Here is a 27,748-nt window from a genome sequence, read left to right on the forward strand (position 1 = left end):
GTTCTCTGTGGCCCTAGGGCCTAAGTCCCATTAGAGCCTTGCTCTTGGCCAATTGTCATCAAACAGCACAAAGCCATAGTGGCTCAAGGTGGTACCTCTTTCTAGGAGGATTTGCATTTTAACCAAAGACTTTTGAAGACCTAAAAATTTAAAAATAAATACATAAATAAAACGTGGGCTTGTCTAAACGGCTAGAAAATGGATTTATTCTTAGAGTTCTGATTTGTCTATCTCAAACTATACAATACAAACTGCTTTACACCACCACCATCCTGTTACTCCCCTGCTTTTAAAAGCCCAGCTTGTTCCCTCCTCTCCTTGCTATCTACTCTAGGCTACAGGGTAGACCAGATTTTTGGCTTTGTATGCCAGAGGAGGGAAGGAAAAATTCTTCCTCTACCCTTCAAGGTCTTCCATCTGATTACGAATTAAATTTACAGGAGACAGATTAATAGGAGAAAAAACCCAAAGTTTTATTATGTGGGCACAGAGGACCAATAACAAAACTCAGACCCCAAGAAATGACTAAGGCAGTTTTTATACATTTTAGACAATGAGACAACAAATTTGTGAGGAATTGACAGGGTAAAGTAAACAGGTGATTGGGAGCTTTACTTAGTAGGGAATTCTAAGCAGAATTTAGATTGAGGTAGATTAGAAAAATGTTTCTTCAGCTTTCTCAGCTTTAAAGTCTCTGTCTCTGGTGATACGGATTTTTTTTTTTTTTACATCTTAGTACAGGGAGGATATTTTTCTTTTTCTTTTCCTTTTTTAAAGATTTTATTTATTCACAAGTGAGAGAGAGGCAGAGGGAGAGGGAGAGGGAGAAGCAGGCTCCCCGATGAGCAGGGAGCCCTATGTGGGACCAATCCCAGGACCCCAGGATCATGACCTGAGCCCAAGGCAGACGTTTCACTGACTGAGCTACCCAGGTGCCCGAGGGAGGCTATTTTTCTTATGCGAAATTTGTTTCTTGCTTTCAGGGGGACAGCAGAGGGTCTTCCTGTCCTTGCAACAGTTGCTTCCTAAGTAGCTTCAATTCAAAATAATCAATATGCCATTGTGTTACATTTTGGGCCACCTGCCCTTGGCCACCTACCCCACTCTTGAGCCTCATTTTCCTTACTTCCAACTAGACATCTTACTTTTCAGCTTCGCTGCACTCTCCGTATTCCCATAAACAGGCCCTTTCACAACTCCCTGCTTTGCCCATTTCTGCTCCCCAGAATGCCTTTCATCTCTCCCCTCTTGTCTTTTTGGCAATTCCCACTTTGGGACCCAGCATAAACAACTCCTCTGTGAAACTGACTATTCCAAAATTCCTCCAAATCTCGATTCACCTGTTTCCAGAGCACTTTGTACATTTGTTATAGAACTGTTGCAGAAATTAGTTTTGAAATTGTCTTCCCCTACTGGCTTCTCAATGGCAGGAACCTGGTATAGCATGTGGCATAAAGTCTTTTCAGTACATGTTTGTTGAATGTTTCTGCAGTTAGAATGATCAACAGGTTGGCAAATCTAGTTTATTTGACATTGTGCTGCCCCCCCATCCCCTCGGGTTAAATAAAAACTCCCAGCAGAAAATTTACAAGGTTTATTGTTGCTAATTTAACCAAATTTAGAGGTTTGTTCTTATGAGTAATCCTTTTTGAAATCTGAGCTTGTGGAATACATTGGTAGAAAACATTGATTTTTGCCAATGTCATTCCCCTAAAATGTGTTCTTCGAAACAGTGTTATGAACTGAGATTTGGTGAAAGTGGCTATGTTTTAGTCTGTAAATTGCTGGACTGATGACGGAGGAGATCGGGGTTGGGCTTGGTACTGGGAACTGTGTTGTGTATGTGTGTGTTGGGGGGAGGTGTTAGTTAGCTTCCTGTTTCTTGGGCCTTAGAATGCACCCTTAACTCTGGCCAGCCATCTTAGAAAATGCTCCTGTTAGGAAGGTAAAAAGATTTGCTGCTACATTATTGAGAAAGGAATCAAAACTCAGGCCCAGGGGTGTCCTTGCCATAAAAGAAACAATGTGTAGCTCAATCGAAGCAAAACTCATTTTCTTAGTATCTAGGTTCTTTTCCTTTCCTATTTTAACATCATGACATTTCTCCATAGCACCAGGCATAATGCCATCATTATGTTTTCCTTCATTTCGGGTTACTCCCCTAGCCTTGCAACCCCTCCTTATTCCTTTATCTCTTTCAAAGTTTCCATTCTCGGTTCCCTAACTTTTTACTCCCTCCCTTCCTCTCTTCCTCCTCCTCTTTTTTCCCAGCTAGCTCACCCCGCCCCTCACCGTCACCACCTTCCCTCCCCTTCAGGCTTCTTCCCGCTGCCTCTCCCGCCACCTTCCCCCCACCCGGCCCGCCTCAGGTTCAGAAAGCTCCAATCAGGAGCTCGGGAGGTGTCTCGAAAGCCCGCCCCCTCCTCCCTTTCCACTTCTCTTCCCCCCCTTTTCTCCCCCCCCACCCCCCCCACTCAAGTCCTGCGGACCTGGGGGCTTCGGGATCTGGGCGCTATGAAAAGTGTCTGCCCAGTCACTTCCGGTAAGGGCGCTGCAGCGCGAAGCTCCCCGCGGGACCGTTAAGGAGGGGGTGGGAGTTACCGGCGGGCCGGGGGAGGAGAGTGCTGCCAGGGAAGGGGAGCGAGAGAGGGAGGGGGAAGGACAGCGAGAGCGAGCGAAGGATCACTAGCGTCTTGGGCGCCTTAGCCGCCGCTTTCCCGCCGCCTCCCCTGGAGCCGGCTCCCCCGCCCCCCGGGCGCCTGCAGTGCTTCTCTCCACCCCCCACTCCCGAGGACAGTCACCGCCCCGCCCTCGCCGCCGCGTGACCGGAAGTGGCGCCATCTTTAGCCTCTTGTGCTATTGACAATAACAAGCCCTGGTTCTCTCCCCCTCCCCCTTCCCCTCCCCCCAACCACGGCATCTCCCCTCCCAGAGAGAGGGAGAAAAGGAGGAGGAGCTGCAGCCTCACAGACTCACTGAGTCGCTCCTGCAGAAAGGGGGGAGAGAGACCGAAAAGCAGGGGAGGGGGACGGCACAGCCGTTTACCTGTCTGCCTCCTCATTCGCTCTCCCCCCTCGTTCTGCTCACTCCTGGTGTCAGCCTATCCGCCTTCCCAAACCCTCCCATTCCCCCGGTGTAGCCCCCCCTTCACTTTCCTTCTCGTCCTCTGTGTTTCTCCTCTCTTTCTTCCCTTCCCCCTCTAGCATTGCCACCTTCTCTCCTACACGCACGCAGGCATATAAACGTAGGTTTTTGATGCTCCTCTGCCTGTTGACCCCGCTATTTTCATGTTTCCAACAGGTTTTTCTTCCCCCAATCCCTCAGCTGCTGCTGCTGCTCAGGAGGTCAGATCTGCCACTGATGGTAATACCAGCACCACTCCGCCCACCTCTGCCAAGAAGAGAAAGTTAAACAGCAGCAGCAGTAGCAGCAGTAACAGTAGTAACGAGAGAGAAGACTTTGATTCCACCTCTTCCTCTTCTTCCACTCCTCCTTTACAACCCAGGGATTCGGCATCCCCTTCGACCTCGTCCTTCTGCCTGGGGGTTTCAGTGGCTACTTCCAGCCACGTACCGATACAGAAGAAGCTGCGTTTTGAAGACACCCTGGAGTTTGTAGGGTTTGATGCGAAGATGGCTGAGGAATCCTCCTCCTCTTCCTCCTCTTCCTCACCAACTGCTGCAACATCTCAGCAGCAGCAACTTAAAAATAAGAGTATATTAATCTCTTCTGTGGCTTCGGTGCATCACGCAAACGGCCTAGCCAAATCTTCTACCACCACTTCTAGCTTTGCTAACAGCAAGCCTGGCTCTGCTAAGAAGTTAGTGATCAAGAACTTTAAAGGTAACCAAGGCCAAAATCCATAATCACCTACTAAGGATTTGACACTTGAGCGGTCACGTGCTCTATTTATGTTAATATATTAAACAGTATAGAGGTGGCCTAATGTTCTATGCATAATCAATGAGGTGGAGGGAGGTCCTTTTTTTGGGTGGAGGGTTCATTTTCCGGGGGTGGTTAGTATTCTTGTGCTGAAGCATACACCGAGTGTTTCTGTGCAGTATTTTGATGTCTGGCTCAGCTTATATCTAATCTGTTATTCATTATAACATTGACAATCGGTATGATTGATCTGGATTATACAGGTGAGAAATTTGTATTCTGAAGAGGTTTATTTATTTCAGGTGCATAGTGAGCCTTGGCACTGCTGGGATTTTTATTTTTATGCTTCAGTAGGCCACATTCTCTAGTCCCTAGAAATGCAGGTAGCAATGGTAATCTTTTCATGCTCAATGATGATTTATAGTTAGATTTATCATGTTGGATACTATATTCCTGAAACTCATTGTGGAAGCAGTATTTGGAGAAAAATATTTGTGATATCTGCATTTCTTCCAAAGGTAGGGTTTGGAAGTGAAAAATACTGTATACACAGAAGTAGTAACTCTGTGTACCACTAGTCTAAAGATAGGAACAATTACTACATCTATTTTTTTTTTAAGTACTGACCTGCAGCTTTTAGGAAAATTTGTTCCTTTTATGTTTGAGATACGTGATTGAGAGTACTCTGAATGCATTGATGTATATAAAATCAACAGTTTTTAAAAACGTAATTGAGCTGAATTACTTTTTTTCTGTTGACTGTGTTTCTATTTTTCTGACTTGGTTTTTCAGCATCCTTAACTGGCGGGTAATAGATGTTAAGATGCTTATTAAATGGAGAAGTAAATGAATGAACTGAAGTAATATTTACCAGATAAGTGCCTTGTGGCCAAATATTAGTATTGAGAAAATTAGATTCTCAATACTTGTGTTTGCAACATCAGTGTAGAAATCAGGAATATGCTCTATTTTGTTTAAAGCAGAGGGTTATAGTGTTTATTTTTAACCTTCTCTTTTTTTCCTGTCACTCCTCTCCGATCCCCAGGTTCTTAAAGAGTGTTGTAATCTTTCTGATTTAATAGTAGACCTTTCTGAAGTAAATGTGAATTGTAATTGACTAATGTGTTCAGTGTTCCACTCAAAGTATATCAATTTAATAGCCAAGAATTTTTAAAGAAATGAGCTATGATCCTAATTTCATTTGCATACTGGTTTCTGAGATTTTGTTTGTTTGGGTTTTTTCTTTCCCTCTTAAACTAAAAACATATCGTGAAAGTATTAGAATGTTTTAATTTAAAAAAATACTCATTGCTGGTCAGTGAAGTTAAAGCCTGGGTTAAGATAGTCCTTTCCATTCTGAAAATGCTACATAGGTTCTGGAGTCCTTTGGATGTTTTAATTTTTTTAAATTTCACTCTGCTCATAGATGTGGTTTAAATTAAAACCTGAGTCAAGATGTTGCTCTCCATTTGTAGATGGTGCATAGATGTGAGGATCAAACAGACTTGGATTAGAATCCCAGTTTTGCCATTGATTAGCTTTGATGACCTTGGGCAAGCCTTACTAAATGAGTCTTCAGCCTCAGTTTTCTCGGTTGCAAGACTGGGATAAAACCTTCCTTAGAGCGTCCTTAGGGAGATTAAGATGTTTGTAAAGTACCTTGTGCATAGTAGACATTGAGTATTTTAAATCTCAGGTGCAAAATTAATGTTAACTGATTTGGGTTTTACGTATGATGGAATAAGATCAGGATTGTTATTTTTTATCTGTGATGCTTGAATTTTTATTTTTTGAAGCAATACAGTCAATTGAAAAAAAGAAAAATCTTACCTTTAATTCTAATAGGTGAGTCAAAATGAATTAAACAGTATTCTGGCATTTCAAATTTTATTCTTTAAGCTAAGCCTAGATACAGTAGCTACTTTAATATTTAGATGTAATTATTACAAAAATCACAATTTACCCTTAAAAAGCAGTAATACTATTATTGTACTTTAATGGATCCTTCCATTACTATATGCCACATATTCTGATATCAACCTTGTACATATTATCTAGATAAGCCTAAATTACCAGAGAACTACACGGATGAAACATGGCAGAAACTGAAAGAAGCGGTGGAAGCTATCCAGAATAGTACTTCGATTAAGTACAATTTAGAAGAACTCTATCAGGTATGTATTAATGTGGAAAACCAGATTTTGCTAGCATAAATTGAGGTGGTATGTATATGGATTTTACTTTGAAATGAGCCCTTATGTAGACTTTTGGTTTCCTTCTAATGAAAATTTCTTGATTAATTTATGCACTCTGTTTTATAATCAGACTACATATTCTGACATACTCTGACATTCTGACAAACTGTGAGTACAGTCATATTGGTATATATTGGGTTTATCTTGGACCCTTCTGATTACGATTTGCAGTGAGGAGTATCTTGGTATAATCAAGGTTTTACCTATAATGGAATCCTGCAACCCGGATCCCAAAGACGATTTCTGGTGACAAGTCATTCTGTTATGGTACTTCTTGCTAAGTGGTGTTACTTGCCTATAGGAAAGGCCTCAAGAAATGCAGATATTCTCTGTTTACTTTTTTCTTCCTCCTTATTAGTAGGCTTTTGCCATTTCTCTTTCTTGCTCTTTATGGTTGTTTTATTTTCTGGACTACAAGACAGTCCTTAGCCAAAAAATGAGCTTCAGGTTGTAGTCCAGTGACTTGGTCTGAGATGCAGGTTTGTTTCTTTTGCTTAACAAATGGGTCTATACTTGAAGTGTTTAATTTAAATATACTATTAAGAGCAATTACTGATTTAGATTGCTTACTACCATGGTATTTTGCCCTACTGTATTTTTTTAAAAGATTGTATTTATTAGAGCGCATTCAGCAGCGGGGGTAGAGGGGGGAAGCAGAGGGAGAGGGAGAAGCAGACTCCCTGCTGAGCAGGGAGCCCAATGCGGGACTTGATCCCAGGACCCTGAGATCTTGACCTGAGCCGAAGGCAGATGCTTAATTGAACTACCCAGGGGCCCCTGCCCTACTGTATTTTTGAGACAACCATTTCAAGAAGTTACTTTCCATTATAGCATAAGCAGTTTCATATAAAAAAAATACTTCAGAGTCCCAATAGCTTGTGTTTTTTTTTTTTTTAAGATTTATTTTAGAGAGTAAGGCCATGTGCGATTGAGCAGGGAGGAGGACAGAAGGAGAGAGAATTTCAAGCAGGCTCTGTGCTGAGTGTGGAGCTGGACTCGGGTTCGTGAGGACTCGGGGTCGTGATGACCCCAAGATCATGACCGAGCCAAAACTAAGAGTCAGGTGCTTAACCAGCTGTGCCACCCAGGCACCCTGTTTGTGTTTTTCATATTGATAAGTACCTTGTAAGAAATTAAGTTGGTTTGATTTATCAGAATTTGTTGTTTTTAACTATTCATTTTAGTTGCAGAGGTGGTATGGTAATGGACAAACCGTGGATTAGGAGTCGGAAGACAATTTGGGATTTTCTTTTGGCGGCTATTACCTTTCTGATCTTGAGCAAGAAACTAGACCTCCCTCAGCTTCAGTTTCCTCCCCTGTAAAATAGGGGAAAGAATACTTGTCCTATCTACCTCACGGGGTTGCCTCTAAGAATCAAATAGGTGTGAAAAACACCTTGAAGCACTATGTTATAGAAATATAAGATGATGTTATCACTACTAAAGCTCTTTCATAAGTCACAGTGTGGCTTTTTCACTTGTAGTAAGTCAATTAAGATCACCAGTTTCTGTTGCTGTGAGAATCAGTGCATGCAAAACACTCGGAACAATGCCCAACACATAGTAATAATGTTATACAATATAATCTTTATAACACTCTGTGTCAGGTAGTAGCAGTACTAAGCTATTAAGGAGAAGCCCACGTTACTTGGCTATGTTGCTATATTACATATGTGGCTCCTGAGTTGTACAGTAATAAAAGTAGAATTACGGAATTAGAGTTGGAAAGGCCGTAAGAGATCATGTAGTCCAATAGCTTTTCTTCATATAGTGCAGGTGGTTCTCTACAAATTAGGTTTATCATTTATTATCTTTTAAGCATTATAGAAACCCTTTGTGAAGTAGACAGGGTAGTAGTTAATATTCCTCTGTTGATGGGGAAACTGAGTCTCAGGGAAGTTAAATAATGTGCCCAGATTCAAACTGAGATGCCCAGGTTTCAAGTCCAGTGCACCTTCACTGCTATGCTTCTTCAGTAATACACCACAGCACTTAGAATACCTCTGTAGTGTAGTGTAGAGGCAAATAGATTGACTTTAAGGAGAAAAACTATCCTCAAAGAAGCTAATTTTTTTCATTTGTTTATATATATGGTGTTTATTTGGATATGGTGGTATAGTATACAGCATCTTTAGTTTCAATAATGTTATATGTTTTATATTTATAGCATATCGATCGTGATTGTTAATGAACCCTATTTACTTTACCTTGAATATTTTTCTAGAGCTTTTGGGTTCAAAAATATTTTTCCTGATAAATTGATTCTGTTAAATTCTTTTATGTTTCAAGAGTTCATAGTTACATTTTTTGTTTTAGTTTTCTTCTACTTCAGAATTATTACCTGCTATTGTTCAGTTGCATTTCTTCAGCCTAAAATCAGTGTTACAACTTTTTACTCTCCACTTTTCACAGTACTTTACTGTTTCTGCTGTAATAAATTCAAAAGCATTTGTTTCTAGCTCTTTTGGTGTTTTTGACCTTAATTTTATAAATGCTCCTTTGGATTATTCTCAGAAAGTTTATTTTGAGATGTTCAAGTTCAAAAAAGAATAAAAAGATAAGCGAGTAAAATTATTTCATACCATCTGGATTTCAGGTGCTTGTTTAATTTTGACTGGTTGAAATGTAAATTAAAAGTACTCTCCTAAAGAGGGGGTAGGGGAGGGAAATGGCAAAAAAAAAAAAAAAAAAGAAAGAAAAAAGAAGTACTCTCTTAACTCTCCTAAAATTGAAACTATAGAAGTATGTAGTATACCAAGCAAAAGTTCACCAAACCCCTCATTCCCCCATCCTACCCTCTGTCTCTGAAGTAAATGTTTATTTGGCATATGTCTATGCAGAACTTTTTTCTGTGCATGCAAAACCGTTATGTTTTAAATCTTAAGCATGGAAGTCCCTAGTGCGGATTGCATGTACTGCCTCCCTAAGTTTTTAATTTCTAGAAAAGAACATGTGGTTCTGAGTCCATTTGCAAGAAACAAAATGTCTTTTAGAAGTGATTTTAAATGAGAGTTGTACTTGAGTTTAAAAATTCTCTTTCCTAGACAACCTTGAAATCCTAAGTGTGAGGCAGTGGTTAATGTTGCTTTGGTTTGGGGGGATTTTTTTGTTTGTTTGCTTGTTTTTGATTGACTACAGATAGTATGGTTAAGTGCACTGACTTTTGAGTTGATCAGCCTGCCTTAGATGAGAGATCTGCCACTCATAACTTTAGGCAAGTTACTTCTCTAAGCCTTATTTTCCTCATTTGTAAAATGGGAAGACCAACATAACCTACATGGCGGGGTTGTTGAGCTGTAAGCAAAATACTGCAAAAACTACTTAGTATAATGTCTGCTACTTCTTGGTGTCATCGATTATGATGATGATGATGACAATAAATGAATCTTTTAAAAAGATACCTTTATTTTAAGATTATATTTTATTATACAGCTCTAAAGCCACACATGTTTTAAAATTCTAAATCCACTCTGGGCCAAAACAGCTGGCTGATAAATAGATTACATTCCAAATATGTGTCAGTAGACACCATTAGCCAAATTGAAAAAATAGTAGAAAAAGAGAGGAACTCTCTAGGAACAGTGTGCTTTACTTCTCAAGAATGTGTCTTGTTTTTTTACATGTGGTATCTTATAATCGTTGGAATTTTGGGTATTTTAAATAATGGGATTATTTTCCTCATGTTGTCAGCCTTTGTATAAGTAGCTGTGTAGTGTTTTTTAATCAGCTACCTTTTTTTGGAGCGGGCTGGTTGTTTATATATGAAAGTATAACATTTATTCTTAATATAAATGTCTAGCTATTTTCTTTGAAGGCAAGCCTAGTCCATACTTCAATTCTGATGGAAATAATTTTATTTATTATTAATAATGGGAGCTCTTGTTTGGTTAGCTTTTTGTGAAATAATTCTTAAATAATGAACTTTTCTAGTAATGCTTCATTTATCAAGTAGATGACCATACGACCGGAAGCAAATACTGGTCCATCCAGTATAGGGTATTACCCATTGTAAAATCTGGTTGTTTAAGCAGTCAGAGGTTACAGAAGAGCAGTTAGATTCTTAGCAGAGATGACCAGCTTTTGTCTTCTTTATATATTTTTAAAGATTTTATTTATTTGAGAGAAAGAGAGTAAGTGAGAGAGAGCATAAGCCAGGGGGGAGAGGGAGAGGGAGAAGCAGACTCCCCGCTGAGCAGGGAGCCCAGTGCGGGGCTCCATGTGGGGCTTGATCCCAGGACTCGGGACCAGGACCTGAGCGGAAGGCAGAGGCTCAACGACTGAGCCACCCAGGTTCACCTTTTGTATTCTGTATTGACGAGTAGCTAATTGTGTTCTATGTAAGGTTATTTAATTGTTGTCACTCTTGATGTTAAGTCTGTCATGTTATGTATTGCTTCTCTCTTTATTGAGCTAGTACTCAGTATTATCCCTGCACTTTATAAAGTTGCAACTAGAACTTCAGTCTTTCGTAATTTTAGTCTTATTTAAACCCTTTTTACTAGATGAAAAAGAAAAATTAGATTTCATGTCTGGCTTCCTTTCTGCGAGTTCTTAGTTTTTGATATATTTCAAGTATCTTGTTTCAACCATTTTTACTAAATGTAAAAAGATAATTTAGATTTTATTACTGTATCAGTTCTTGAAAACTTTGTGTTGTGCTTTCCTTTCTTTAAACATATGGTTTGAAAAATAAGACCCAACCCATTAGGCCAATGACCAGAGTTATCTCTCTGGGTGTCTGTTACTGTTAAGTCAGAAAAATTTCTAGATTTCCTCCCTTATCATGTTTAATTATGTTTGTAGTCTTTGCATTTTTTATTCTTATTTTAATTCTCTTCATTTTTTTATTCTAGACTTAACTGCTCACCCTTATTTCCGTTTCCTTGTCCCAGATGCAATCTTTTGTGCCTTTGCTGTTTCTTAAATCCTGTATTCCCCAGAGCATCAAATTTCAGGAACTATAGTTTTACATTTCATTTGCTACATGTTTACATTTCTTTGGAGTGCATGGTTTTGTTTGTGTCAAACATGTTTCTTGATGTGACGTGTATGGATTTTGGTGGGGTGAGTAGGGGCTGGGATTTAGAGAAATAAAGGTTAGAACCTTGCTAGAATGTTCCTATTTTATATCTGATTACCTTCAAAAAGGATTTAAGGCAGCATATTTTACCAGTAATGATTGGGAGCTTGAGTAAAAAGAAAGTTTTATTTAAGAGACTTATAAAACTATGTAGAGTCTGTTTGATAAAAATAGTTGCATGTGAAGTGAGATATAAAATAATACTTAATACATTTCTAATAGTGCATTTCAAAGATCTGGAATAAAATAGAGCTTATCCCAAAGTTTTAAGTAGTGATTTAACACCTTCCTATTCATGTTTCTATCCCAGCACCTAACAGGGTACAGAGTACTTAGTAAACACTCAGTCCTTATTGAATCAGTTACTGCTTCCTTTGTGCAAAGCTGGACAGATGCCAGGGGATATAGAGATCACTTAGGTCTTGCCCCTTAGGTACTTATATTCTAGTAGGTTCATGAAATTAGAAGTTCGTGACCAGCATTTTTTAATTTATTTTTTATTTTTTTAAGATTGTATTTATTTATTTGACAGAGAGAGCACACAAGCAGGGGGAGCTGCAGAGAGAGAGGGAGAATCAAGCTCCCCACTGAGGAGAGAGCCTGACGTGGTGCTCTGTCCCAGGACCCTGGGATCATGACTCGAGCCAAAGGCAAATGCTTAAACAACTGAGCCACCCAGGCACCCCAATGACCAGCATTTTTTAAAAGACAAAATAGAAAATAATTGGAGAACATCACACATAGTAATGATAAGTGTAGTTTCATGAAGATTTTGTTTTAATTACATGAATTTATTTTACATACAGTGGATTGTGACATAAGATGTATTTCTTGCTATGGCTTGTCAAAAATTTTTGGAAGCCCCTGTTTTAGGCACACATGACTGCTCCAAACAAACCTTGCTTTAAAAAGTAAGGAAAGCAGAATGTTTAGATCATGGTGTGTATGGAAGATTATATACAGACATAAGACTACTAAAATAGTAAAATTGGGCCTTGAATGCCATGCTGAAAAGTGTGGTGGTGGGGAAGATAGAAGGGGTTTATTGGGTGAGGTAATATTTAAGTTTTTTGAGTACTTAATATATTCATCTGGTTCATAGCCCAAAAAGTATTACAGAGTACGTAGTGAAAAGTTTCACTTCCATCCTATCCTCTACCCTCCTCCCCCCAGCTAGTTCCTCTATCCACAAACATTATTAGTTTGGGGAGTATCTTTTTCCAACAGTGTTTTATGTATGTAAAAACAACTGTGTGTGTTTTTGTTTATTTTGTCTTTTTTACATAAATGATATTAGACCATGCACCACATGGTTCAGTCCTTTGTATTTTTTAAAAAATTTTTTTTAAGATTTTATTTATTTGACAGAGAGAGATACAGCAAGAGAGGGAACACAAGCAGGGAGAGCAGCAGAGGGAGAAGGAGAAGCAGGCTTCCCACTGAGCAGGGAGCCCGATGTGGGGCTCGATCCCAGGATCCTGGGATCGTGACCTGAGCTGAAGGCAGACGCTTAACGACTGAGTCACCCAGGTGCCCCAGTCCTTTGTATTTTTTTAGAAGATTTTTTTAAGAATTTATTTTTGAGGGACAGCTACGTGGCTCAGTCAGTGAAGCAGTTGCCTTCGGCTCATGTCATGATCCCAGGGTCCTGGGATTGAGTCCCGCATCGGGCTCCTTGTTCAGCAGGGAGTCTGCTTCTCCCTCTCCCTCTGCCTGCTACTCCCTCTCCTTGTGCTCTTTCTCTCTCTGTCAAATAGATAAATCTTTAAAAAAAAAGAATTTATTTTTGAATAATTGCTACACCCAACACATGCCTTAAACCCACAACCCCAAGATCAAGAGTCGCATGCTCTGCTGAGTGAGCCAGTCAGGTGCCCCAGTCCTTTCTATTTTTTTATACCTATTATGTAATTTCTCCATAACAGTACTTGAGGAGCTTGATGACAGTTTGTTAAGGAAGGGAAATTACTAGATCTGGTCTATATATGTTAAGAAGCAGTCAAGGCTAACTAAAGAAGCAGAGTGTTCTGTTCCAATTTGACCTTCAAGACTCACCTTAGATGCTCCCTTTCCTGCTTTTCTTAACCTCTGACATCTTAAGTAATTCTCCAACTAAACACGGAGGAGAGTGTATGCATATAAAGCCCAGCTTAATTCTCTATTTCTCAATATTCCCACTAGCTCTTCATTTTCCTCTGGTCTTTGGGATTCCAGCTTTTTACTGCTGCTCAGGAAGCCTTTCCTGACTTGCTCCAGTCCTAAAGAGACTGGGTTAGGGCCTTTGTCTCTATGCTTATTCTCATCTTAGCACCTAATGCAGTGTTTTGTAATTCTGTGTTTTCTGGTTAGTTTTCTCCTTACACTATAAGCCCCTTCTATGTGCAGCACACATTGCTAGTTGTAAGTACATTAGTTTTTCTAATATTTACCATATTGCCTGGTTTAAACCCCCAAAAAGCATTAAAAGAATATGTGGAAACATGAACAAGCACATAGTCTCTTTTTCTCATTAAGGAGAATTGGGGGGTGGGGTATACACAAATAGGTATAGTATTTTTAAAAAGGTATAGTATTGACTCAGTGACGAATCAGTGTGTTATAATTGATGATAGTGCCAGGTGATGCAGTTAAGGAAAGCTTATTGGAAGAGGTGGGACCCAATTGAGTAGTAAGGGAATATGGTATCTTTTGTGAGAAGATAAATAAAGAGAAACACAGCAGAAGGGAATGGGAGAAATAGGACTTGGAGAAGTACTGGAAGTGGGAAATGTGGATAAGATGAAGTACAAAGACAGAATCCAAGCAGGGAAACGAGAAATGCTGAGAAAATGAGTCATTCAAGAGGAACATGAGATACAATGAGAAAAATACTAAAGAAGGAAGGGGAAGAGTCCATAGAGAACCAATGTGAACAGAACGGATCATGAAATAAGCATAAATAAACCCTTTAGGTCTTTGTGGCCTAATCCAAGGCCCCATGGAATGCGTCCAGAGGAGAATCAGCTTTCTTACTCCTCCTTAGCTACTGGATCTAATTGGCCTGCTGTTTCCTGGTGAGGTGCAGTGACTTTCCTGCAATGAAATAAGTGGTTTTCTTTCAGCTTTCTTTTCATTTGCTAATTTATTTACTGGACCTGCATGCTGGGAATGTGACTTCCAAGTACGTATTCATAAAAGTACACTGCAACCTACAGAACTTGGATCCTCCCTTAGAGTCAATTTTAATGGATTTTCTGCCTTTTGTTGTGGTGAGAAAGGAATCCTGGTGTTAATACTGAAGTCATTACTAGTTGGAATTGTAGATTAAATCAGAGTTCATCCAAAGAGTTTACCATGCCTATTGTTTTAAATTTGAAAGTCTTTGATACACATAGCAAGAAACTCACAGAAATCTGAAGTTTGTCCTTTTGGGATCTGAGTATAAAAGAAGACCAATTCAACTATTAGAATGAAGTAAAAATAGTCATTTCTGTTGTAATTAATGTTTACTTAATTGTGCAGATTTTAAAGCCTCTATATTTAAATATTCATAAACAAATATTAGAGAAAAATACTTGGTGTTTGCATCATGCTCATTATAATACTGCTAGCAATTATCCATTGTTCTGTTCAGGAAAACCAAAGAAAGTAAAAGTTTTAATGCAGTGGTGGTCAGCCTGCCAATCCATCTGATAAACAATTGGTGAAACTGTTTTTTGAACTCAAAATGAAATTCTGCATATGAAAATAATTAACATTTTTAAGAACAAGACAGCATTTATATGTAGTCATTGTTATAAGTTGGATGTCTCTGCAGGGTAGAACTTGGCTTGAATCCCTCCATCCTTAGTCTGAACAGCCATAATAAATATATTACTGGGGTTTTTTTTTGGTACATAGATTATGAAAAAGTTCACTAGCATTCATATTTTTTTACTTTGTGTTTTAAATGGATAAATAACCCTTTTTAATAAAGCGATGTAAAAATACTGATAAGAATTTGATATAAATAATCAATAACCCCGTTTTCTTCTTAAGCGAGTGTGTGTTTAATCTTGCAGGCTGTAGAAAATCTCTGTTCCTACAAGATTTCTGCAAACTTGTACAAACAGCTGAGACAGATTTGTGAAGATCACATCAAAGCACAGATTCATCAGTTCAGAGAATATCCTTTTAAAAACCAAAAATACTGTATTTTTATCTGTTCCCTCCTTATCCCTCACTATTTAACCCAACTTGAGATGGAATGACTGTGTTTTGTAGAGTTGTTACTATTCCTATATTTCTGGAGAAAGAAGAAACGAGTTTTTGAATTTTCAGCTTTAATTAGGTTCCAAGTCTACATTGTGATGTTAGTGCAAATAAGATGTCCTTATTTCTTTACTCTTTTTGTCCTAACAAATTTCCATAGAAGGAAAAATAATCTTCTAAGGGAAATCATAAACAACATAATGCTCACTTATGTGTAAGACTTGTTCTAAAAGGTATTGAGTGGGACCTAAAACTTTTTTATAGTTTAAGAAATAGCATTTTTTTCTATAATTAAGTGCTATTTAGTTTAGTGGGTTTTTTTTAAGATTTTATTTATTTGCCAGAGAGAGAGCACAAGCAGGGGGAGCAGCAGGCAGAGGGAGAAGCAGGCTCCCCGCTGAGCAAGGACCCTGATGTGGGACTCGATCCCAGGACCCTGGTATCATGACCCAAGCTGAAGGCAGGCATCTAACTGACTGAACCACCCAGGGGTCCCTATTTTTATTTAGTGTGTAATACTCCATATTTAAGCCAAATATGCTCTTACATTGCTTATGTTACTTGTACTAAGCACTTAAAAATATCCTTGACATATTTCATGGATTCATTGGATAGTGTTCTTTTTCTAAAGAAAATTGATAGATGCTGGCAAAATCATTGCAGACAAATGGTAAGCTGGAGAAATTATTATGTTTCAGCTAAATATTGTAGTTAAATGAATTTCTTCAAATACGTGGATGTTAGTTTTAAAAGCTTTGCAGTGGGGGGGGATTGCCTCGATATCTGCTCTTACTCTGAATTGAATGCTAATTTTGGTTTTCTATTTTAAAACTGCAAGTTATAGGGAAACCACCATTTTAGAATGACTTGCACCTCAGGATCATTTTTAGTTTTGTTACACTTAACCAAAAAGTATCTCATTTTAAAAAAAGTTACATTTTTGTCTGTTAGTCTTGATGGATGTCCCACCCACCTGCTTGATTGCCTGTGAAGGTGCCTGATGGTCCTGCATTTTAGTTCATTCAGATCACCTTTTCCTTTCTCCCTAATCTGGTATTTATTTTATAATTTATATTCTGCAAACTAAAAATCTTAAAATCCTCCTACCCAGAACCACACATGTACAATTTAGGTCAGTTTCACTCTGAATGAGCTCTGTTACTGAGGAGGAATTGTATGTATGTCCCCTTAATTCCCTGTTTTTATTTTCAGTTACATCTCAAGTTGCAGAGAAGTCATAGGACCATTTTAAGTGTCCGTTTTCTAGAAACTACAGCGAGGATTAAGACAATAGAATAGTTTAATAAAAATGGTATGGGCGTATTCTCAGGTAGATTTCTTTATCTGTATGTAGTAGTCTAGTATATATAAAAGTAAACCCTGCAATTTTATTATTTTATCAAGAGCAAATGTTTCAGCTTAACAAAATCTAAAAATCTATTTCTTTTTTGTTGGCAGATCATGATCAGGAGTATTTTTCTGTTTCTGGATAGAACTTATGTTCTACAGAATTCAATGCTACCCTCCATTTGGTAAGGATGCCAGAAAAAAATTGTTAGAAATCATAGTCAAATCTTAGTTACACTAATGGAAAGAGAGTCTCTAAGTGATACTGTGAATATTCTCCTAAAAACTCAAATTTGGCTTCTAGACTTGTATTTATAGCAGTTTTACCTTCTTAATTATGTTTTGCCTGTTCTAATACTGGAGATAACTAACATTCCCTGAGCATATAACTTAATGAAGAAGTTTTTTTGTTAGCCAAGGGGATTAAAGTTTGCTCTGGACTGTCTAGGAGTGTGCGTTATTTTGTTGTTTATCAAGAGTTTGCTCATTATCTGTTAACATTGCTATGGAAAATTCCACGTATACACGAAAATAGAATAGTATAATGAGCTCTTTCCCCACCTTGTGCCTAGCATCTACCTACAGTAATTACCGGAGAGTTTACTGATTTTTGAGTACTGAAGCCAGATGACAAATGACCAATTAAGCCTTCATTACCAGTATAGTGAAAGCCATTTTGTCTTTGAACTAATTTTGTCTCTTGATTTGACCAAGGAAGAAATCCACCAGAGGAAATAATACAACAAAACTTAGTTATGGAGGAAGACAGGAATTTAGCTTCAGTTCTCATTAAAGACTAAATGAGTTTCCTGTATGCTTTAACTCTAATAATATTGTGTAAAATTAAATGTGTGGATTTTATCTTTTTACAATTGCGGCTTCAAATCTGGACCCTAATTAACATGTGGTGAGAAGTTAAGCAGGCCTCTCTAGAACTGGTATTGTTGTCATTTAATTTTGATTCTATATATTTTTTTATTTTAGGGACATGGGACTGGAGTTATTTAGGGCTCATATTATAAGTGATCAGAAAGTCCAGAATAAGACAATTGATGGCATTCTTCTCTTGATTGAGAGGGAAAGGAATGGTGAAGCAATTGATAGAAGTTTACTCCGAAGCCTTTTAAGCATGCTCTCTGATTTGCAAGTAAGTTAACTTCACTTAAGAGCTGATTGCTATTCCTAGTTTGATGTTTAAAAACCAAATTCAGTGCTGTTCACGTAGAGGACATTTAATAAATATTTATTGAATAAATGAACTCCTTTATTTTGATCCCTCCTCCCAGATTTATCAGGATTCTTTTGAACAACGATTTTTGGAAGAAACTAACCGGCTCTATGCAGCTGAAGGCCAAAAATTAATGCAGGAAAGAGAGGTATTTAAAAATCATGATTAATAAATCCACCGTGTCTCACAATAGACCTTACATTCTAGAACATAAACTGCCCTTTGCATTTATCTTCCCAACATTGTGATGCTTTTTTCTCACTTAGGTGCTCTTTCTTTTCTCTCTTCTTAAAGGCCAGAATTCTGGATCATAAACTACCTATAATTTTACATAAAATTCAACCCTGTCACATTTGACAGGGCTGCTCCCGGGATCTTTTGGACTTTACATTTTCTGAATGGTTTATGGGGAGGAAAACAATAATATAAAAAACTGTCTTTTAGGTTCCTGAATATCTTCATCATGTTAACAAACGTCTAGAAGAAGAAGCAGACAGACTTATTACTTACTTAGATCAGACCACCCAGTAAGTATTATATGCTCAGCCTAATAGACTTTAACCAGTAGTGTTGAATCACTTAAGGCACTTTGTGTCCCCAAACCCATTAGTACCTATTTTCAGGTGTGATTTGAGATTTTTAACAATTGTTTTCTTGATGTAACTTCATTTTCCCCAGTTAATTAGATTTAATAAATCTAATATGTGTATGTGTATGTGTTTAAGTAATTTAAAAATAATATTTATTATTAGAGGGGTGCCTGGCTGGTTCATTTATTAGAGCATGTGACTCTTGATCTCAGGGTCATGAGTTCAAGACCCACACTGGGTGTAGAGCTTACTTTGTAAAAAAAAAAAAAAAAATGAAAAAAAAAAATTCTTCAGAAAGGTAATTGACCAATTTATAAAGAGATCACTTTTAAAATGGTAGCGGCAAATAAGTAAAAATAGTGTTAGAAGCTGATGTGATCTTTGAAATCTTAAGGCTGATTAAAATTCAGTAGATGTTAGGAGGAGAAACCGTTTCTGTGCTTTCCTAAATATTACCAACCAAGGAGTTCCTGTAAGCAGCATAGATAACTGCCTTCCTAATAAAAGCAGAAAAACTTGGAAAAAGCCAGCCACAGCAAGACCATGGAAATATTTATTTAGTGATGTAAATCAAATTCTGAAATAATGCGCTTTTCTTTCTTATGGTGTAAGTAGAGTAACTCTGAGCACCAATACATTTAAACATAGGATAGGAATATTGAAATTAACATAAAACAAGCTATTTGAGGGGTGCTTGGGTTGCTCAGTCAGTTAAGCGTCCCAACTCTTGATTTTGGCTCAGGTCATATATGATCTCAGAGTTGTGAGATGGAACCCTGAGTCGGGCTCAGGTGCTGGGCGTGGAGCCTGCTTGGGATTCTTTCTCTCCCTCTCCCCCCTATCTCTCTCTCTTTTTTTTTTTTTTTAAAGATTTACTTACCCGTTTTAGAGAGAGAGAGCTGGGAGAGAGGGAGAGAGCAAATCCCAAGCATACTGCCCTCTGAGTGTGGAGCCTGATGTGGGCTCAATTCCACAAGCCGGACCTCATGACCTGAGCTGAAATCAAGAGTCAGACACCTAACTGACTGAGCCACCCAGGCGTCCCGTTGCTCTCTCTCTTTAAAAAAAAAAAAAAAAAAAAAAAAAAAAAAAAAAAAGCACCAGCAAGCTATTTGCCCCTCCCCACCCCTGCCAAAGGCTTTAAAGTTTCAGCAAAGTCAAATGTCAGTAATTCTAAACCTTTTTTCCTTGTAGGAAGTCATTAATTGCTACTGTAGAAAAACAGCTTCTAGGTGAACACTTAACAGCAATTCTTCAGAAAGGTAATTGACCAATTTATAAAGAGATCACTTTTAAAATGGTAGCGGCAAATAAGTAAAAAAAAAATTCTTAAAGATTACCCTCTTAAGAAGTTTGATACTTTGTGGCTGCTTTTCTGAGGATGGACATAACCCTTTTTCCCTATTTATCATGGTAAACTTTGAGGAGGTGCTTCTTGGCTTAACTTAAAGGTATAGGAACTGAGAATGAGAGGGGTCCACTAACACCAGTAAAAAAAACCAAAAAAAACAGTGGGAATGTGGGAATTCTTGACTTAATTTGTAAGATTATGGTAGGGAAAAGAATTTCTTTTTACACTAAAGTGTATTTGTTCATAGCATATAAAACCAAGCACTTCTACTAATCCCAAGTGATCTTAAGGGTAAACCCTGAATTTTACTTTGACAGTGCCAGAAATAGGCAAAAGCCTTACCATTCTCTCCAGCCATCTTTTCTTTTATATAAAATGGATATATTTTAGAACTTTAATGCAGTTACATTATTAGTTCATTCTGAAAATCAAATATATTAAAATCTTATTCAAATTTGGCCTATTAATGCATGGTTTTTGAAATACTACAGACCATATCCAATACTCTGAGATACAGTTATGTATACTAATTAGTGCCAGATGTAATATGGCTACTGCACATATGAGTGAGTTATTTATAATGTGTATTTAAGTAAATCAGTTTTTACAAATTGGTTTATACATCTGATCTACCATGCTAAATGGCACAAACCGTTACAGAATTGTTTTTATATTTATATAAACTAAAGCTCCCTATATTTAGTTTTCATTTGGAAAGGAAATTTATCTATTTGGATTTAATAGAAAACAAATCTTTATATTAAAATTCATAGATTAGTAATAGTTTAGACCAGTATCACAATAATAATTTAACTGAATTTTCATTAAAATGTCTGGCATTTTTGTTCACTGTTTTTAATGCCAAAATGTTTGAAATTTCAGGTTTAAATAGCCTCCTTGATGAAAACCGAATTCAAGACTTATCTCTCCTGTATCAGCTCTTCAGTAGAGTTCGAGGTGGAGTTCAGGTTCTCTTACAACAGTGGATTGAATACATTAAGGTATTAACAATTAACTTGTGGTTTTTTTCTCTTATGTCTTATAATCTATACACTCAGAGTACACATCAGCAAGCATTTCTTACTTGTTAGACTCAGTTTTTTTTTAAGTAATAGGAGTTTTGAGGCCAGTCAACCTGAGAATGATAGCTATGTAACAGATCAGCAGTAAAAGTTATCTTCTTGACATCTGATGGGATTTCTAGCACCAATATTTAGAATAGTGAATGTGGGGGGGAAAAGAGGACTTTTTGGGGGCCCAAAATTTCTTTCCTTTCTTCACTTTTACAGTGAAGCCAGATTGCCGTTTAAAAAAAAATTGAAAACTGACTTCTTTAAAAGTAGGGACAAGAGCCTAGAGGCTTATAATAATACCCCATTATGATACTGTATACCCAGTGGATCATCCCTTATTTTGCGATTATAGATGAATGGTTATCAGTCTGGATGTTTTATCACTTTATTTTTTTTCCTGACTTTGAAAACAGCTTTATTTTATTTTAATATTTTGAAATTTAAAAATATGTGTACCTACTTAATATATGATTTGGGAATTGTTTTCTTCAGAGATAATTCAATTTTAAAATGTTGTCATTTTTGTTTTTTAGGCATTTGGCAGCACTATTGTAATTAATCCTGAAAAAGATAAAACCATGGTTCAAGAATTGCTGGATTTTAAAGATAAGGTTGACCATATAATTGATATTTGCTTTCTGAAAAATGAAAAATTTATCAATGCCATGAAAGAAGCATTTGAAACGTTCATTAACAAAAGACCAAACAAACCTGCTGAGCTTATAGGTATTTTTCCAGTCTTTTTTTTTCTGGCTATTTAATGTTCTTTTATTCATAGAATTTCAGTCAATTTGATTTTGACGAGGTTGTGTAGTTTATTAACACATTTATGTGGGGTTGCTCAGGTGGTAGTTTCTAAGAACCAGATATAAGGAATAAGTCCTTCAAGGTAAAGAACATCTCAAGTTCACATGTCAAACATAACATTCTTTCTTTGTAAGATAGTACATTGAACCCTATTTACTCCTATTTATACTAAGCTGGATATCTGTTTTCTAAGCCTATAGCAGTTTAGAGGTGGGGCAGGGTGCTACGTCTAGAGGCCCACCCTTAGTGCTACAAGAGAGGGTAGCAAGAAATTACAGTTGCTAGAGAGAAAGGAAAAATGTCCAGGACAAAAATAAGCTTAATAATCTGGGCCCATTTAGTGTAAGGCTGTGGTATACAGCAGTGTTTCTCAGATTTCCCTACCAAACTACCCTTTAATGTCAGAAGGAGAGGTACCCTGTGATAAAGGTCTAGCGTCTTCTGCCAGAAGGATGAAATTTCGTTGGTCTGCTACTTACCCTTTAATTTTTTGGCAAATTTTGCCTTTTACTCTGTGATGTATCTGGTTTTTTTTATATTAAGTAGTATTTAAGATTGCTTAATAACATCAGTGTAAAATGGACACCCCAGAGGATGTGCCAGGTCTTTCAGTGGCTCTTTTTTTCTGAGATATAATTGACATACAATATTACATGAGTTGCAGATGTACAACGTAGTGATTCAGTGTTTGTATACATTGTGAAATGGTCACCACAGTAAGCCATCTGTCCCCTTACAAAGTTACTACAATATTTATGGACTGTATTCCCTATGCTGTACATTATATCCCCGTGACTTATTTTATAACTGAATTTGTACTTCTTTATCCCCTTCACCCATTTTGGCACCCCAACCCCCTTCCCTCTGGCAATCACCAATCTGTTCTCTGTATTTGAGTCTGAATTTTGTTTTGTTTTGTTTTTTAGATTCCACATATAAGTGAAATCACATGGTATTTGTCTTATTTCTCTGTCTTCTTTTCACTTAGCATAAAACCCTTAAGATCCATGTTCTCACAAAAGGCAAGATTTCATTCTTTTTATGACTGAGTAATATTCCATTAACACACCCACACACACCCTTCCTTATCCATTCATCCATTGATGAACACTTAGGTTGTTTCCCTGTCTTGGATATTGTAAATAATGCTGAAGTGAACATAGGGGTGCATATGTTTTTGAATTAATGTTTGTATTATCTTTGTAGTGGAATTGCTGGATCATATGGTAGCTCTATTAATTTTTTGAGGAACCTCCATAATGTTTTCCATGGTGGCTATACCAATTTGCTACCCACCAACAGTGCACGAGGATTTCCTTTCCTCCACATCTTCAACAGATTTTTTTGTCTTATTGATACTAGCTATTCTGACAGATGTGAGGTGATATACCATTATGATTCTGATTTGCATTTCCCTGTTGATTAGTGATATTGAGCATCTTTTCATGTGCTTGTTGGCCATCTGTATGTCTTTGGAGAAAGACATTCAGATCCTTTGCCAATTTTTTAATTGGATTTTTTTGTTACTGAGTTGTGTGGGTTCTTTATTTGGGGTATTAACCCCTTATTGGATATATGACTTGCAAATATCTTCATTCCGTCTTTTCCCAAAAAGGTTGCCTTTTCATTTTATTGATGGGTTTCCTTCTCTGTGCAGAAGCTTTTTAGTTATTTTTGCTTTTGTTTCCCTTGCATTTGGAGTCAGATTCAGAAAAAAAACATTGCTAAGGTCTGTGTCCAGGAGCCTACAGCTGATGTTTTTTCTTCTAGGAGTTTTACGGTTTCAGGCCTTCATCCATCCATTAAAAAGACAGTCAAGTCTCTAATCCATTTTGAGTTCATTTTTCTGTATGGTGTAAGATCATGGTCTAGTTTCATTCTTTTGCATGTGGCTGTCCAGTTTTCCCAATACCATTTATTGGAGAGACTGTCTTTTTTCCCATTGTATATTCTTGCCTCCTTTGGTATAGATTAATTGACCATATAAGCATGGGTTTATTTCTGGACTCTCTATTCTGTTCCATTGATATGTATGTCTCTTTATACATTAATACCATACTGTTTTGATTACTACTATAGGGGTTTTTTTTTATTTGTTTGGTTTTCTAAATATGGAACGCTTCATGAATTCGCATGTCATCCTTGCAAGGGGCCATGCTAATCTCTGTATCCTCCCAATTTTAGTTATATGTGCTGCTGAAGTGAGCATTGATTACTTTGGTTTTGTAGTATAGTTTAAAATCTGGGAGCATGATACCTCTGTCTTTGTTCTTCTTTTTCAAGATTAGCTATTTGAGATCTTCTGTGGTTCCATACATATTTTTAAATTACTTGTTACAGTTTTGTGGAAAATGCCTTGGAATTTTGATAGGGATTGCTTTGAATCTGTAGGTTACTTTAGGTAGTATGGACATATTAACAATAGTAATTCTTCTAATCCATGAAAACGATGTATTTTTCCATTTGTTTTTGTATCTTCAGTTTCTTTCATCAGTATCTGGTAGTTTTCCCTGTACAGGTCTTTCACCTCCTTGGTTAAATTTATTTTTAGGGGGGTACCTGGGTGGCTCAGTCGGTTAAGTGGCTGCCTTTGGCTCAGGTCATGATCTCATGGGTCCTGGGATCGAGCCCTGTGTCGGGGTCCCTGCTCAGTGAGAAGTCTGCTTCTCTCTCTCCCTCTCCCCCTCCCCCTGCTTGTGCTCTGTCTCTCTCTCAAATAAATAGATAAAATCTTTTTTAAAAAGTTTACTTTTAGGTTTTTTATTGTTTATTTTTCAAAAGATTTATTTATTTGAGAGAGAGAGCAAGGGGGAGGGGCAGAGGGAGAGGGAGAGAGAGTCTCAAGCAGACTCCACGTTGAACACAGAGCCCGACATGGAGTTCCATCTTGTGACCTTGAGATCACGACCTGAGCAGAACCAAGAGTCAGCTGCTTAACCAACTGTGCCACCCAGGTGCCCCGGTATTTTATTCTTTTTGATGCAGTGGTAAATGGGATTGTTTCCTTGAGTTCTCTTTGTGATAGTTCATTATTAGTATATAGAAACACAACAGACTTTTGTATATTTTGTATTCTGCAACTTTACTGAATTCATTTATTCTAATAGTTCCCGGTGGAGTCTTTAGGGTTTTCTATGTCTAGTGTCATGTCATGTACAAATAGTGACAGTTTTACTTCTTCCTTTCCACTTTGTATGCCTTTTATTTCTTTTCCTTGCCTAATTGCTGTGACTAGACTTCCAGTACAATGTTGAATAAGAGTGGTAATAGTGGGTATCCTTGTCTTGTTCCGAATCTTTCAGCTTTTCACTGTTGAGTATGATATTAGCTGTGGGTATGTCATATATGGCCTTTATTTTGTTGAAGTATGTTCCTGCTATACCCACTTTGTTGGGAGTTTTTATCATAAATGGATGTTGAATTTTGTCAAATGCTTTTTCTATGTCTGTTGATGATCATATGATTTTTATCTTTCATTTTGTTACTGTGATGTATCATGTTGATTGATTTGTGGGTGTTGAATCATCCTTTCATCCCCGAAATAAATCCCACTTGATCATGGTATATGATCCTTTCAGTGTATTGTTGAATTCAGTTACCACATCCAAGCCCCCTATCTGTGCTCGCAGGATATGTGGAAAGTGCAATGATGGTGTCTGCCAGCACGTTGGTCTCTAGGGAGCATATTAGCTGTATCTCGCCCCTCCGACTGATATGCCCCCACATCAGCAGATGTATTTTTCACATACGGTCTAGGTGCTTTTCAAACTGCTGTTTTTTTCACTGGGTCTTGGGGTGAGCCAGGCCACAAGAGAGTCCCCCAAGAGGGAATCTCTCTTTCCTACAGCACTTTGGGATCCCCGGAAATCAGTTCTGTTGGTTTTTTTAAGTCACATGTTTAGGGGGCTCATCTCTGTGGTACAGATCACTAGGGCCAGGGTGCCTGAAGTAAGGCACCAACCCCTTACTCCTCCAAGAGAAGCACCTGTCTGGTGAAATCTTTCCCTGTTGTGTGTGGCTATACCTGCGTTGGCTCTGCCTCTCCCACCCATCTTGGTGTGATCCTTTTATCCTCTGTTGTGGAGAATAGTTCATCTAGTTTTCAGAAGTTTCTCAAAAGGAAATGCTCTGTGTAACTGTAGCTGGGAGTGTGTTCATGGGAGGAGGTGAGTTCAGGCTCTTCCTATGCTGCCGTCTTGGACCTCCTTCCCATCTTCAGTGGCTTTGTTGACTCCAGCATGCTTCTGTATACACTGCCTCCCCCAGGATACCGCTACCCCATTTTAATAAGCATCAGGATAGTGGAAGTGGAAAGTACATTAGATCGGGAGCCAGAAGGCTTGGGTTTGAGTTCAGGCTCTGGTATTTATTAGCTCTGTGACATTGAATAAGTCACTTACTGACCTTGACTTTGGAGACTTTAAAAAAATGCATGTATACCTCTGAAACATTGAAAAACTCAGTGTATCATACTCCTGTTTCGGTATATATAGTGCCTAGCATCTTATGGATATCTATGATCACTAAATATGATCACTAAACAATGAACTTTCCCCCCATTTTAGCTAAGTATGTAGATTCGAAGCTTCGCGCAGGCAACAAAGAAGCTACAGATGAAGAACTTGAAAAAATGTTGGATAAAATTATGATCATATTTAGGTTTATCTATGGTAAGTGTTTTTGTTTCAGAATTTTTCTTTTAAAACAGAGTACTCAGCAGAGAAACTATCAAGTATAATCAACCAGGAGGGACTATTTATTTGGGAGTTATTTATTTAAATTTGTATTGTGTTTGTTGCATTTAATTCATTAGGGTTCTTGAGGAATGTTACTTAATTGCCTTGTGCTTTGTCTTTTCCACTTATTAAGAGTCTTATTTTTGCTGCTTGTTTTAATTTCTATTGATGCTAAAACTGCCAGTTGACTAAAGTTTTTTTTAAAGAAAAGTTAATGCAGTCTTAATTCTTTACAACAAAGAACTTTTGAAATATCCAGCCTAAATATCTACCTCTAATGTCTGTTGCATTTAACGAACATGGATAAAATGTATACGTTTAAATAACTTGGAATAATGGTGTGATTTATTAAGCACTTTGGAGCAATTTTGTCAGAACTTTTTATTGGACTCTTATGAATTGTATTTTATTATTTAACATAGGTAAGGATGTTTTTGAGGCCTTCTATAAGAAAGATTTAGCCAAGCGCCTGTTAGTTGGGAAGAGTGCATCTGTAGATGCTGAAAAATCAATGCTGTCCAAACTTAAACATGGTATGATTGTCATTCTTTCTATTCCTTTTCTCCTTTGATTTCTGAGGGAAAATGCTAGCTTAATTTTTACTCTTAAATTGCCTCTTTCATTAATCATTGTTCATATAATGAAAATGTAAATTGAGTAAGCTCATGAGGTTTCTAACCTATTGTACATATCTGTATATATCCAGAGCTGTTGCAGTTTTTTAAAAAATAAAACATTGTTTTTGTTTTTATTAGTTGTATAAATATTTTCCATTTATCTTATGCCTAAATAGTAGATAAGGTTACTACAGGATTAAAGAGTTTGACTCTGAATTAGTGGGGCATACACTTTGGGGTAAGGATTTTTTCATTCTTGTGAATAGTTACAGATCATATTTCATGCTAAAGTAAGTTTTATATTTCATGTTTTCAATTTTCAATTCTTTGTTTTCACCACTTTAAAATATCATAAATGTGTAAACATCTTTGATAGAATGTGGAGCTGCTTTCACCAGCAAACTTGAAGGAATGTTTAAAGACATGGAACTTTCTAAAGACATCATGATTCAGTTCAAACAGGTAAAAGTGAGTTAAACTCTTAACTTAATTTCTCAAACTTAAGTATATTTAGTTATCTTCTTGCTGTGATATGCACTGAAGAGGATAAAT

At 37.5% G+C, this 27,748-nt stretch overlaps 1 protein-coding gene and 1 non-coding gene across 3 annotated transcripts in view; one reads left to right on the forward strand and one right to left on the reverse strand.

The window, feature by feature from the left end:
• Window positions 1-2,439: 2,439 nt before the first annotated feature.
• The window catches only part of CUL4B (cullin 4B), a 37,073-nt gene continuing 11,764 nt past the window's right edge, over window positions 2,440-27,748 (forward strand). Inside the window, exons 1-15 of one of the 2 annotated variants that reach the window (XM_087859473.1) lie at window positions 2,440-2,542; window positions 3,301-3,843; window positions 5,941-6,056; window positions 15,258-15,361; window positions 16,048-16,117; window positions 16,906-16,979; window positions 17,779-17,941; window positions 18,081-18,170; window positions 18,467-18,549; window positions 19,807-19,874; window positions 20,846-20,964; window positions 21,570-21,762; window positions 26,409-26,513; window positions 27,002-27,112; window positions 27,573-27,664. In XM_087859473.1, coding sequence (XP_087715599.1) covers window positions 2,515-2,542; window positions 3,301-3,843; window positions 5,941-6,056; window positions 15,258-15,361; window positions 16,048-16,117; window positions 16,906-16,979; window positions 17,779-17,941; window positions 18,081-18,170; window positions 18,467-18,549; window positions 19,807-19,874; window positions 20,846-20,964; window positions 21,570-21,762; window positions 26,409-26,513; window positions 27,002-27,112; window positions 27,573-27,664 — 1,959 coding nt within the window. In that variant the 5' untranslated portion in view covers window positions 2,440-2,514. The remainder of the gene's footprint in view (window positions 2,543-3,300; window positions 3,844-5,940; window positions 6,057-15,257; window positions 15,362-16,047; window positions 16,118-16,905; window positions 16,980-17,778; window positions 17,942-18,080; window positions 18,171-18,466; window positions 18,550-19,806; window positions 19,875-20,845; window positions 20,965-21,569; window positions 21,763-26,408; window positions 26,514-27,001; window positions 27,113-27,572; window positions 27,665-27,748) is intronic. The other variant, XM_087859474.1, reaches the window with a different exon arrangement.
• LOC123796550 (U6 spliceosomal RNA) lies at window positions 23,949-24,052 on the reverse strand. The gene has a single exon (XR_006780775.1). It is a non-coding gene; the product is annotated as a U6 spliceosomal RNA (small nuclear RNA).

Source organism: Ursus americanus, chromosome X (assembly GCF_024610735.1).
Source record: "Ursus americanus isolate L20-20 chromosome X, mUrsAme1.1.p, whole genome shotgun sequence".
NCBI lineage: Eukaryota > Metazoa > Chordata > Mammalia > Carnivora > Ursidae > Ursus > Ursus americanus.